General features: G+C 38.4%; 1 protein-coding gene across 1 annotated transcript in view; it reads right to left on the bottom strand.

The window, feature by feature from the left end:
• The window catches only part of NRK (Nik related kinase), a 141,253-nt gene extending 127,551 nt beyond the window's left edge, over window positions 1–13,702 (bottom strand). The window contains exons 1-2 of the mRNA XM_058713970.1: window positions 13,318–13,702; window positions 5,340–5,405 (exon numbers count right to left, since the gene is read on the bottom strand). Coding sequence (XP_058569953.1) covers window positions 5,340–5,405; window positions 13,318–13,374 — 123 coding nt within the window. The 5' untranslated portion in view covers window positions 13,375–13,702. The remainder of the gene's footprint in view (window positions 1–5,339; window positions 5,406–13,317) is intronic.
• Window positions 13,703–14,769: the final 1,067 nt, after the last annotated feature.

The following is a 14,769-nucleotide window of genomic DNA, read 5'->3' as shown; positions in this document are numbered from 1 at the left end:
ATTTTTCTTTTCACAAATAATAGAAACGGTAACAATAATATCAATAGCTACCTTTAAAAGATATGTACTATGTGCCAAGCACTTTATATGTGTTGTTTCTAAATTATATCTTGGAAAGTATGTATTAGCAGCTCCATTTTATAAATAAGGGAATGTATACTCAGAGGTTAAGTGACTTGCTCAAGGTCATTGCTAATTAATGGCCAAACAGGCACTGAATCAGGTCTGCCTGGTTCCAAAGCAGGCCCCATTTTCACTACATATGCTATCTTTCTGCTAAAATAAATATTTATGCTTTTTATACATTTTTGGTGTTTATCATAGATTTACAAATGTGAGATTATTGGCATAAAGTGTATCAACCTTTTAAAAGAGTTTCTTACATACTCAAGATTATATTCCATGAAGGAGGTATTAGTTTACAGTAACACCATCCCAAGACTTTTTCAGAAGGAAATTAATTTGAGATAGAAAAAAAGAGGTCCCATCAATGAGTGGCAAAGGAAAATCCGTCGAATGTAAGTAAACCATCTGTAGTCATCTACTTTCTGTAACATCGAGGTTTCTGCTTTGAAGATCTGATGGTGAAAAGTTTTTTTTTTTATCTCTGAATCTGAATAGGTATATATAAAATATGTACAGGATTTAGCATATGGTAGATGTTTCATGCAGATTCAGTTAAAGGAATTGACATGGACTTCTGGCTCCTGATAAGAATGTGGAAAGCAGGAAAGAGTGCCACCCCCACCCTAGCAAGAAGAAAAAGCTGAATAACCTAGAAAATCATAACTCTTATTGAACCCAGAGACAAGACTTAAGGAAACCAACTAGCCTGAAGTCTGATGAAAGATGATTCAAGGAGAGATGGAACGTGAGCACTAGCTCACCTGTGGCTGCAGGGGAAATGCAATGTCACCACAGAATGTGGTATAAATAATTCAGCTAAATTTTTAATTAACTGCTAAAGGCCAAGTATGGGCTAGCATGAGAGTACAATACCCTCGGGAGCCATAGATATAAGAGGAATTTATACACACTCACAGGCTTTTCTCCATGGATTTATGTATGGTACTGACCTGGGAGAGAGCAGAAGCCACTGCAGTAGGAAAAACATGAAACCATGTCCAACTCCTTTCTCCTTTAGGAATAAGAGCCTTAAACTTCAGGGGAAGGGCAGCAAACTCTGTTCCCCCCAGGGTATATAAATGAAAACCCACTGAAGCTTGGGGAAATGTAAAATAATAATAATAATAATAATTTCTCTACTTCTGGTCAGGAGTTAGTCCTGAGCTTGGACCATTAAGAAGTATGCTACGACTAGCACAGGGAAAGAATAGCTAAAAAAAAAAAAAAAAAAAAAAAAACCTACTCCCATAATCCGGAGGCATAGGATCTGTCTAAGGCTGAGGCTGAATTAAAAAAAGCAGAGATGGGGCGCCTGGGTGGCTCAGTCGGTTGAGCGTCCGACTTCGGCTCAGGTCACGATCTCGCGGTCCGTGAGTTTGAGCCCCGCGTCAGGCTCTGGGCTGATGGCTCAGAGCCTGGAGCCTACTTCCGATTCTGTGTCTCCCTCTCTCTCTGCCCCTCCCCTGTTCATGCTCTGTCTCTCTCTGTCTCAAAAATAAATAAATGTTAAAAAAAATTTAAAAAAAAAAAAAAAAAGCAGAGAACTCCTCCCTGTCCCACACCGTCAGGCTAACAAGCACTTAATAAGAAGCAATGCCAGCATACAATTAGGGGAAGCACAGGAACATGAAGAGAGAATCTCTTTGAGACACAGATGCACAAGGAAGGTCTAAAGCTGAGGGTGTCACAGGAATACTGAGAACCCTACCACCATGTAAGCACAAAGTAACATTAGAACATGAAGCTGGCGGTGAACTGAGGGTAACCATAGCAACAACATAACCCAAATATAGCCCATCTTAAAAGACTGACTCAGCCTCTCATATTAATGACTTAGAAGAACAAGCGTGCCCATTTCAAGGCATAATTACTATTTATTTCAATCTCTACTATTCTACATATGATGTCTGGCATTCAAACAAACATTTTGAGAAACAAACAAACAAACAGTTCACTCTCAAGAGACAAAGTAATCAATATACCATCCTTAGAGATGACTTGGATATTCAAAGTGTGGACAGAAAATTTAACATAACTATAATTAATATGTAAAATGTTTTAATGAAATATATGGAAAACATGCATGAACAAATGGAGATTTCAGCAAAAATGTCAACTATAAAAAAGTCAAGTGAAAATGCTAGAAATGAAAAACAGTAAAAGAAATAAAAAATGCCTTTGATAGTCTTATCAGTTGATTCAAAAAAGTTGAGAAAGTAAGAAGTGAAACTGAAGACAGGAAAAAAATGGATCCAAAGTGCAACACAAAGAGAAAAGAGAATAAGAGCAAATAAACATGAACACATACAAACACACATAAGAAACAAAATAGAGCATCCAAGAGCTGTATGTTAATATCAAATGGCCTAACAAATATAAAATTGGTTTTCCACAAGGAGAAGAAACAGAAGAAAGCAAAATAAAAATATTTGAAGAGATAAAGGTCAGGAATTTCCCCCAAATTACAATTGGGGTAATTACAATACATCAAATTACCTGTCCAAGAAGTTCAGAAAACCCCAAGGATGATAGTCCACCAAAGACACACATGCTTACACACACACAAAACAAAAAAACCCTACATTTCATATTTAAACCACTGAAAAAGTTAAAGAAAAAAGTCTTAAAATTAGCAAGAAGAAAAATACAAAGAAGCAAAGATAGAAATGACACACTTCAGGAATTATGAAAGCCAGAAGACAATAGACTGATTATCGTTAAACTGCTGAAAGAAAAATTGTCAACATAACATTCTATATCCAATGAAAATATATTTCAAAAATGAAGAAATGAGGGATTTTCACATAAATAAAGGCAGAGAATTCATTACCAGAAGCCTTACACTATAAGAAATATTATAGAAAATTCTTCATGCTTAAGAATAGAAACTTGGATTTTTCCAAAGAAATTAACATTCCAGAAATGGCTCAAATGAATAAAAATATTTTCTTCATTTTAATTGCTCTAAAAGGTAACTAAATAAAAAGTAATAGTATTGAGTATGGGAAACAGAGAAGTAGTATTGTGGGTTTATATCACACGTAAAAGAAAAATATGGGGCGCCTGGGTGCCTCAGTTGGCTGAGCGTCCAACTTTGACCTAGGTCATGATCTTGCAGTTCCTGAGTTCGAGTCAGGCTCTGTGATGACAGCCCAGAGCCTGGAGCCTGTTTCAGATTCTGTGTCTCCCTCTATCTCTCTGTCCTTCCCCCACTCATGCTCTGTCTCTCTCAAAAATAAAAATAAACATTAAAAAATTAAAAAAAAGAAAAATATGTAACAACTATAACCATACTATACAAGCTGGGACACCACATAGTGAAGTGTTACTTGAAGAATATTACTTAAAGGTATACTGTGTATTTTAAGATGTATTTGGAAAAATCTTGATTCTGGTGGTAGTTACATGATGAAATGTATTAGTCCAAACTCAGAATTGTATACTTAAAAGGGCTAATTTTACCAAATTCAAACTACATCTCAATAAACCCTAGTTTGAAAAAAAAAAGAGAGAGGGAATTACCATGTACAACTCACCTTTTACCCTCGACTTTTCTTCTTTATATGGCATCACAGTTCTGATGACTGATGATGAGAAACCATCTTTGTGTGTTATCTAACCTTACCTTTACCTTTTACCTTATATGACTGATGTTTTTATTCCCAAAATCTGGTGGTGGAGAGAGCTTTATTCTTTCAAATCAAAACAAATATACACACATATTTAAACACATGCATACACTTACACACACTTATACACACACACACACACATACATACATACATACCCTTCAAGAATTAAAATGATTATGGAGTCATGAAGATTATAAATATGCCGTAAAGAGGTGAAGAACTTCCACGCATGTAGGTGTATGTGTCTATGCATATGGTGGCAAAATTCACCTAGATCACACAATTGTTAACGAATCAATCAGTCTGAGATGCAAGTGAAATGACATAAACAACATATTTGTGTTTGTATCACATCACTGTCTATACCTTATTGATTCTGTTAATAGGTGAAGTCAAAATGGCTTGAAAAAACTTTTGTCACAATTATTGGCATTCTCTCTTTATCCTTTATTCACCAAGGTACCTTCTGCTTTTAGGAAACTTCCACAATGCTACTTCTACTACTCAATTTCAGTGCTGTAGGTACTTTTGTGCAAATTTTAAAGATCTTCCCTACCCCAACTTGGGTACATGAATTTTTAAAAAAATCTCCTTCTAGGCAGATGCAGCCTAAAGGTACCAGGCTTGGTAAGCAGAGAGCAACTCTGTCTGAACTACAATGAAGCCTCTTCCACTGGACCTATACCAGGACACCTCTATATAATCCATATGTAGAGGACCTGTGGTCAGTCTACAATAAGGATCAGCGTAGTGATAGTGATTTGGTTTTTGAGGGAAAGGCCTCGGGAAAAGGAACACTACTACATTTGTACAGAACTTCACAAAAGACTGAGAAAATGCCTATTTCCCATGTTAGAGAGTGAGGGAAGGGCACCTGATCAAGGTGATGGGACCATTAAAGTAAGCCCCCCTCCAAGTCAGCCCTTAACAGTGTCCCTGCCTTTACCTAAAATGCATCAACATCATCCTCAACAACCACACAAGGAATATAATTGCAAATAAACAGTTATTTGTGTGCTTAAATATGTAAAAATGTGCCTCTCCCAACCCTTAAATCACTTTATCTACAGGGACTATTACAGTGCCTGGCACATACTTTGTGCTTGAGAAATAATCATTAAATAAATGCAGAGTTTTTCTTGTTAGATTATTTGGCTAACTCTGTTCCACACATGTGCACACACAGACACACAGTATGATGTAGAATGTTGTGGAAATGTTTGTTTTCGTAACATTCAGTTTAAAAGTTGAATGTGAGTAATTAGAATGGTATGGATGTATAACATAAAACAAATGATATTTTTATTTGGGTACTTATTTGAATTAATTATTTTTTCTGTTGATTTTATTAATGGTATGCTAATAATTTTTAGACCTTTGGTTGGTAGGTTCATTCACTGTAGATTTTCAATCCATTTCTCTTGTAATAATTCTCACAGATATCACTGAGCTATCTTAATTTGATTTATCTCCCAAAGTGAAATGCTTTTGTCATTATTTGCTTTGCAGTGTAGGGCTTTGACTTGCAATCATTGTTGTTATAGAAAATGAATAACCAATACATAATCTAACTCCACTTACCAGATAGATCCTGCCATAAGTACCAAGGCCAATGGTTTTATCCAGTGAGAATATCCCAGTTGGATCCTGCAAAAATGTAGAACAAAATATATCAATCTTCTTGGAAAAATAGACAAGTATTCAACTATCTAGAATTGTATTTCCAATCTTCCTTGCTCCCTTAGAATTTCCATGGGAAGAACATGGTGTCATTTACCAAAAGAATAAACATGTCACAATTTTCCTGGACAGAGTATAATCATTTATAGAAAAGAAACGATGACATGAACCTTAAGCAGTTGTATAATGAATTATCACAAACCTGTAAAATGAATACAATTATGTCTAGTTGAAGTATATTCCTAATGCAATTAGAGCAATTATTAAAATAGAAATAAATTTATCTACCTTCAGTTGACATACTCTTTTAATATTCATTTTATGAGTGTTAGGCAGAAAGTTTAGCACACAGCAACGATGAAAAAAAATTGGATACAAATTCTGGGTAGTTTATTTACATAATAGTAATTCTTGGGAAAGAATATCACCTCTAAATATGAATAACACAAAGTGTGGTATATATACAATGGTATATTACTCAGTCATGAAAAAGAATGTGATCTTGCTATTTGCAACAACATGAATGAATCCAGAGTGTATCATCCTAAGTGAAAGAAGTCAGAGAAAGAAAAATACCATATGATATTACTCACGTGTGGAACTTAAGAAACAAAACAAATGAACAAAGGAAAAAAAGAGGCAAACAAAAAACCAGACTTAAATACAGAGAACAAACTGATGGTTGTCACAGGGGAGGTATGGGGGGGGGGGGCAGGCCAATGGGCGAAATAGATAAAATTGATTGTGATGAGCACTGAGTAATGTATAGAATTGTTGAATCATTGTATTGCACGTCTGAAACTAATATAATACTATATGTTAATTATACTTCAATAAAGTAAATAAGTAAATAAATAATCTTTAGTGCTACACCCAGAAAGAATATGTATGGCTCCTTGAATAAGCCTAAGTCAATAGAATCAGACTAAAAAATATAGATGAATAGCAAAATAAGAGCATGGTATTAAGAGCAGTTTTTTTTTTAACTAGACAGTTGAGGGGGTGTTCTTTATTTTTAAGCTAACTTTTGCATCAGCTGAATATTTTTTTATGGCACACGTTCCCTGCTGACATTTTCTGTGTCTTAATCCTGAATGTGGCATCATAGAAGACAAAATAAACATGTTTACGGACAGATTCCTAAGATTTCCATATTCATTCTTAAACATTGCTTCCTTAACTTTACTATGGATATCCCTTTCTTGTTCACTACAAAACATGGTTTCTTAAATTTTATCACTAGTTAAACTTTTATTCTAGCAGCTTAATTTGCTATATTAGCAAAACCTAAATGAGGTATGAGTAGACACCAGTTTATACACAAAGTGGTAGGATCGCTGGCAAATCCTTAGACATTCACATGCTTTATATAGAAAGCACATTTTATAAACACAAACTTTGCTTAACCCTGTTTGAAAACATTTTTATCATTGTGACAGATGTGAACTAAACGGAAAAATTATTGAGGATATGCAATGTATTAGGACTGCAACAATGGACTTCTTAAAACTGTCATGATATTTGTGTAATCTATCAATAGTGTCATAGGAAATTGACACAGTTCTAGGATTACTTCAGTCAATAAGTATTTAACTGGACAGAGTCAGGAGACTGGAGTTTTAGCCCCAGCTCTGCCATTAATTAACTATAGGACTCTGAGTAAGATATTTACTCTTTCTGGGACTCAGTTTTCACATATATAAAATGAAGGTTTTATGTTAGGTGATTTCCTAGCTTTAAAATTATATAGTAAAAAAACAGGTTCTAATGTTCTAAAATCCTGATTGGATTTGACATGACCATTGTTAGAGAAAACAGCAGCCTACTTTCTTAAAGTCATCATCAAAATCAATGTCACAATATGCACTCTATTATTATAACCAAATAGTACAGGTAACATACTCTCAATGAAAATATAAGTTATTTAAAATGATAATTTTGTGAATTTAAGAGAAGTAAAAATAGATTGTTATAGTGGCCTTGATATTCAGCATGTCATTGTTATAACTCATTGAAAGTTTAATGGGAAAATAAGATAGCCAACAAAGGAGTTGTGAAGGTTTGGCTTAAAGACTTCATCACATTAGCATATTTCTCTGAAGGATATTACTAAGGGATTTATATTAGACATTATTAGTTCTGGAGGAACAACCTCTGGCCATCTGTCAAAAGAATCAAATGTGTTAGTTGTTTCCTGTTGGTAATCCATTCTTTTTATAGTTAAAGCTGCATTTTAGCTGGAAAAATACCACATATTAGAGAATTACTGTATTACCTGAAAAACTTTACTTCTGAATCTTTGAGCACAAAAGTCCCAAATATCTTTAAGCTTTTTTCTAGCCTTCAAAAGCATAATAAATGTATTATTTATACTCATATTTGAACTCAGGTATATAATTATTCAAAAAAAGCAAAGAAATGGATTGGGATAATAAAATACCTGTGGAATTCTTGGGGGTCCTATTTTATCTGTATTCATGTTGTTTGGAAATGTTTTCTGCTCATAAATGACCAAAAGATCTTAATTCTCCTCATGCTCATATTTTAAAAAAATATTTTAATGTTTATTTTTGAGAGAGAGAGAGCGCACAAGCGGGGGAGAGGGAGAGGGAGACACAGAATCTGAAGCTCTCCAGGCTCTGAGCTGTCAGCACAGAGCCCAATGTGGGGCTCCAATTCACAAACTGCAAAACCGCGAGATCATGACCTGAGCCGAACTCTGAAGATTAACCAGCTGAGCCACCCAGGCTCCCCCTCATGCTCATATTTTTAAAAACAATGTTATAAAACTCTTTCTTCTGTTCTTAAAAGCAGCTCAACTTAGTATTCATCTATACTAAGAGTACTTTTTTACTTAATTTCATGTAATATTTCTGTTTCCCATCTCCACTATAGTATCTTTCAAGACTAAATAATTATCAAACTGGGGGAAAAAAGAGGTGAGAAACTATGCTAATTAGTGGGGTACCATTACTCAATTTCTTATATTAGATTTTCCACTGAATGATACAGAAAGTCTATTCCAGGCTCCCGAGGAAGTAAACGTTGAAAGAGAACCTTTTTATTGGTATCTATGACATTAAAAAGTCAACATCAGAGGGATCTCCATAATTACTTGGTCCTCTTCTCTGCCCTGCCACTCTGAGAAAAGGGAACCAGCAGAGGAAGGTCTTTGTATCTATGATTGCTATAATAATTTGGGAATTATTTGATGGTTTAATATGCATTGGTGTTCTATTTGGTTAAAAAATTGTCAGTCAAAAAGAAACTCTAGAGTTTGTAAAAGCTTTTCTCAAAAGAAATTATGAAAATTCTAGTCTTAAAATATTTTTGAACCATAAAATACTAGGCAAATCCTTTACACTTTGTTATATTTTCTATGTATCTAAAATATCTCCAGCAATTTAAAAGTCTTAGTCTGGTTGCTCCCTGAAACCCCAAATTTTCAGGAATTGTTTCTGTCGTCTGAATTCCAGGAGAGGGGGCAGAATTAGCACCTTGATGGATAATTTTATTAAGGATAGGGGGGTGGGAGTAACAGGAAGAAAAAGAGCCACTAGAAGGCAGTGTTCACTGGTCATGGAGGAGGCTCAAAAGCAGAGGCTGATCAACAGAAATAAATATAGCAGAAATTAAGAACAAAAGGGAACTGATAAGTGGTCAGTATGAATAGTAAACAGCTTTAGATTTAGGGTAGTAAAAAAAACAAAACTAGGGAACACAAGCCATTAGACAGCTAAAGAAAGGGAAAAGATTGCACAGCACCTAGAAGGACTAGCAGAGACTTTTCTTCTTTTGTTTTAAATATTAGAAGTAGAGATTTTATGAAAAGTTTATGAAGAGAAAACCTGAAAATGAAATATGTAGCACAGCAAGTGCCAGAGCGAGTTATAGAGATAGAGGAATGGGCTTCACAATTCAAATGGAACATTTAGAAAGGAAAACCTCTTCCTCAAGACCAATGTTTCTCAAACTATAGACTGTATAGACTTGGGGAATCGTGTTTAAAATATAGATTTCTTATCCCTACCATTGAATTATGAAATCAGAATTTCTGGGGATGGTTCCCAAGATCCCCCAAAATGATTCTTGTGCATTATTCTTGTGCAGTAATATAAACTGCTCTAGAAAGTGGCGGGGGACGGTGGGGAGACTGAGAAAATAGGTTGAAATACAGTGTCATACTGAGGTGATGCTCTGAAATACATAATGGAAGACATGCTGAATGCTTCAATATTTGTGGACTAGAAGGTAAAACTGCTTCAAAACAGGGGGCTAAGGTTCTTGTAAAGTAGGAAAGTTCTCAGGACTGAGTGTGGAAGACAGGCTTGGTCTGGGTGGTGGAAGACTGGGAAAGCTGACAGTTATATTTAAATATAAACCTAATGTAATTCAAATATAGTTTTTGGATCATGTGCTATTTCAGGTCACCTCTGCCACTACTGTCCTCCAGGCCTGTGTACTCCTGACCCCAATATAGATTAGGACTACACATGGCAGTGTCAAATACCAGGGCCACAGCCATGAGGAATGTCATTACCATACTGGGCACAGAAGGCAAAGGGGACTATCATAGTGAAAGACGTGCCAGATTTGGAGATGAAGAAATAGTTTCCAGTCCCAAGGATTGAGTGGCATGGGCATACAAGGAGAAATAATTAAGATGTATATATGCATGTATATATATATATATATACATACATATGTATATATATATACATATATATACATCTTAATTTTTTCTCCTTGTATGCCTATATATATATATATATATATATATATATATATAGCGAGAGAGAGAGAGAAAGAGAGAGAGAGAGAGAGGAGATCCAGGTATTGCTTGCAGGCAAGGTGAAAATAATACATACATATGTGTGCACACACAGACACACACACACACACACACACACACACACACACAAGGCTTTGCAATTGTGTTTTCAAAAGTAAGCACAAACCACAAATCTCTGTACTTTCTTTTTTGTTTTGTCATCTATAGGAAATATTTATTCAGTGGTAGATCAGAAAGAAAAATTACAGCGACCTATTAAATATAGCTGACCTGTCATTCTCTGATTACTATGTTGGGGTCTCTTTATGTCTCTAACTTTAGTGTATTATGCAAAAAAGGTTATACAATTCCTTCCCCTCCTCTCCTGCTTCCCTAGCTTTCACTCTTGCTTACTATTTTAGGTTTTAAAATAATATCTAATTTAAAAAATACCAAATAAGCTTCTACCGCTTTCTTTAAATGCAAGTTTGCACAGCAAGCCTGACCTCTCTCAAGGGTCCTTGCCTTATGGTCATTTAGCTGGCCAGCTCTACAAAGGACATAATATATCAATCTTAAACTAGACCCATATTTAATAATTTTAAAATCTGCAAGATTATCTCTTGCTAAGTGTGATATACCAAGGTCCGAATCTCCCCTTATTATGTGGCTATTGTCAAATTGGTATATTTGGTGTTGATTGATGCCAACCTTCTGACCTTAATATACTATGAGGATAATTACATTGAGGCTAAATATCAGAAGAGATCCCACCATATGCAGGTTTCTTTGCTTTATCATCTACTTTTTATCAAGGTGCAAACTTCCAAAAAGCTAATCTAGATGTCTTTTGACTTCTTCGTTTACTTTTACTTCTACTTCCTCAGGAAATAAGACAAATGCAAAGAAATATCAAACCATTAAAAATATACCTCTGTGACCTAAGCAATAGTGAATGTTTTGCATCTCTAGAAATTTGACGGTAAGGAAATTCTGAAGGGAGTGCTACTCTTCTGCTAGATTTCTTAGGGTTTAGACCTGGCTGTTTGGGAGAGGGGAGAATTGGGCATAATTTGCTTAAATATGCATAATTTGCTATGGTGATGACCTCCACATTGAGATAAAATGGATCTTGTATAATAAAAATTTTAAAATTGTTAGAAGCTGATGACTTTACAACACTTTCACGAAGTCTATAAAATGAAATTAAGCATCAATGCCCTGAGGTTTTGTTTCCCCTATTCCTACATTAAAAACCAGCCTCATCTTTCTCCCCTCCACACCCCGACCAAATCCCAGAAAACTAATACTGCACTGAACTGCAATGTAAAGATTATAGCCTTTCTCCTTATCTCCTCAGCTCTCACCAAGTTCTTATGTCCCAGGGCCATGACGGGGTCAGTTAGTCTGGGCCATTTGCCCCCATTTTTTTGTACCAATAAAACCTTTTCCGCCCCTGGGTTTGGAATTCCCTACTATATCATTTCTATGACGTCTTACCAATTCCACTCTTCAGTCAATTTTAGAAAAAAAAAGGGTTTATTTCAGTTTACTTATTTGTGGTTTCACATATTTGCCCTAGTTTGCTTTTTTTTCCCTCTTTCTCCCACCATATATAGGGAATGTTGGAGGATGGTAACATCTTATTCGTTGATTTTACACTTTTACTTCAGAGTAAATCTAGTCAAAATATGAAAATTCTGTTCAGAAAGGAAACCACCAGTTGAGGCCTCCACATGCCAGAAATTTCATGTATGCAGGGTAAAAAAAGATTTAACTTCTAAACATTTTGTGAATTTATTTTATAAAGCTGTATCAATAACCATAATGTTAATATTTGCAACTCAACATGTCAATATTGAAGTTCCTTTCTTTAAGACTGAAGACAATTTGCTAAAATGTTACCCATGTGCATCACCACCTCCTCTACACCATTCTAGTATAAAATTATATAGGTGAGACTTGGGGAATGCCCTTTTTTTTTATGGGGACAGGTGTCTGCCCTCATTAAGAAGACAATCTTTAAATGGCAAATATGTATAAAATTAAAGCACTGCGACTCTGAATAGTCCTATAACCTCAAGGTTAATATTTAGCTTTTCCCAAAGCACGCAGGCCACAGCCCTGAACTACAGTTGCCTGGTGATTATTCCAGCATGGTGCATGCTTATTCCCTTTCAGAGAGTCCAGGGGCCCTTTGCATTCAAGAGAGGGTGCGAGTGAAATGCCAATCTAAAAAGGGAACTTAAAAAACGGAGTTGGGTGGAATCCAATATCTGTCAGAGACCAGATGCCAATGAAATAAACGGCACTGCTAAAATAATAACTCTACTAATAACGACAGCGATAATAGCTCGCCAATCAATTACAACTCTGGAGGAAAGCCGGGCATTTGGAAAAAAGAGAATCCACAAACGAAAACCCTGAGAAAAATCTATATCTGGATAGCTAGTGAGAACAATATTTTCTTTTTTAAACTGGGGTGTGCAGAATTCACTTCTTCCCCAAGCGGCGTCGAGTGCTTTCGCTCCTGCAATACTAAATCGAGAACAGTGCCCTGGCAGAATAAGGTTTTAGAAAGCGCCATTATAAAGTGAGAGAAATGAGCCTCCAAAGCTTTAATTTTCTAGCCCCCTGTCACCTAGAAGTAAAGGTCATTCCGCGAGTGGGCATCTGCTTTGGCAAAAGAAGTAAACGATAGGGGATAGGGCGGCGGGGTGACAGGGAAGAGTGCTCTCAGGAAGCCAAGCATCGTCTTGCTCTTTGGCCTCTCCTCGAGCTCTGGAAGTACAGGTACCCGAGTACCGCTAGGCAAAAAGACATTCGAGCACCGCTAGAAAATGTCCCATATTTCAGCGCCCGCACCACCCCACTGCCACCTCTTCTCTCTTCCCCACCCCCGTCGCTTTGCCTTTTCGTGAATTTGGCGCGGCCGGGAGTCTGGCGGGGGAGCGCCTTTTCCACAAGCCAACTCCTGGGGTCTCTTTCCGCACCCGTGGTCCCGTCGAACTTCTGTCCTAGCCCGGCTTGCCCAAGTCCGTCTCCTACCCCAGTGCTCAGAGCCCGAAGAAGAGAGCACTTCGGAGGCGATGGGCGTCCTCTACTCACCGGCAAGTGGCCCAGATCCGTGACTTCCTTGTCCCTCCAACCCCCAGGTCCCGCCATGGCTTCGAGCCGAAGGAAAGCGGGGGACTGAGTTAGGAACGCTTGGAGCCTGAGGTGGAATCGGACAAGAAGTTGAAAAGGGAGAGAAGAAAGGAGAGGGCGTGGGGTGGGGGGAGAGAATTGGGGACCGGGGTTTGTGGCTTGGGAGACAGAGGAGGGGAAACTGGAGGGAAAAGAGTTTGGAGTGCAAGGAAGTCGAATTTGAGAGGCGGGAAAGCAAGTTTGGCCAAGGCGAGGGAAGCGCCTGAGCGTCCGTCCTGGAGACCAAGAAGTTTAGAGGGGTGCTCTGCGGGCGAGAGCGCAGTGTCTGCCCCGGCAGGGTGCGCCTCTTTCAGGGTGGGGAGGGGGGCGGTACAAGAAGGGCCCCCCCACCCCCGGGAGCAGCTCGAAGAGGATTGGTGCAGCGTCACGTCGCCAGGTGGGCAGCCGCGCGGCGGGGAGGCGGGCTAGGGGGGCCACTGGCCAAGGGAGGTGCTGAAGGACTATAACGGTTTGCTAGCCGCCCCTGGCGGCCTCCCCCGCCTGCACGCCCCCTCCCACATACACCGCTACGCCTGCCGCCCCCGCCCCCGCCCCCGCTGGAGAGTGTTCCATAGGAAACTTTTTCGAGGCAGCTGCCAGCCCCGGAAAACCGGTCCCGCTCCGCGCCGCTCCCAGTCTGGGCCTCACAGCTCTGCCACAGTCCAAACAGCCCGCGCCCTCCTCTCCGTTAAACACTTGTGACTTTTCTAGTTGTCTATTTTCTCTTTATGCTACTCTGATTTTATTGCTTCATTTACTCGAAGACCCATCAAGTTAGATAAGGGAATGACTGGGCACTGGGTTAGGGATCAGACCTAAGCGAGCCCCTGTAAGGGCGGGGAAAAAGCACCAAGTGCATAGCAGGGCTACCACAGCTTGGCCTTCGAAGCCACTAGATGAGGGCAGTGCGGCGTGGACAGGCTGCGAAGTCCCCTTCAGGAGGGCCGCATCTTTTCTGCCCCAGAGTTAGTTGGTACCAGGCCCGGGCTGCTCAGTCGGAACCGCACCTGTTCACAGATGCTAGGAGTTGAGTGACACTGATTGACTCTCTGAAGCCCCAGCTCTCCCAGTTCCTAAGTTTGCAGTTTGCTGCGTTCCAAGAGCACAGAGAAAGTTCCTGCTAATTCCCCAGTCTCCAGCTCTCTGGGGAATTCATTCGCTCATTCGTTGCAAAACATTTCAGGGCGCCCAGGCTCTTCGCCTCTATTTCCCCCACAAAGCTCCTGGTATCTGACACACGTTTTAAAAGAATCTGACAAATGGTATTTAGTCTAAAGAAGTAAGGCGCCTCTTGAAGAGTTTATTGGAAAGGGATTCCGTGCCTAAAACTAACCGCATTCTAAGCTCTTGCACTGCAAAGAGCACTTTAGAAAA

The sequence above is a fragment of the Neofelis nebulosa genome, chromosome X, assembly GCF_028018385.1.
Source record: "Neofelis nebulosa isolate mNeoNeb1 chromosome X, mNeoNeb1.pri, whole genome shotgun sequence".
Taxonomy (NCBI): Eukaryota; Metazoa; Chordata; class Mammalia; order Carnivora; family Felidae; genus Neofelis; species Neofelis nebulosa.
Note: the sequence above shows the minus strand (reverse complement) of the source record. Positions and strands in the feature narration are given on the sequence as shown.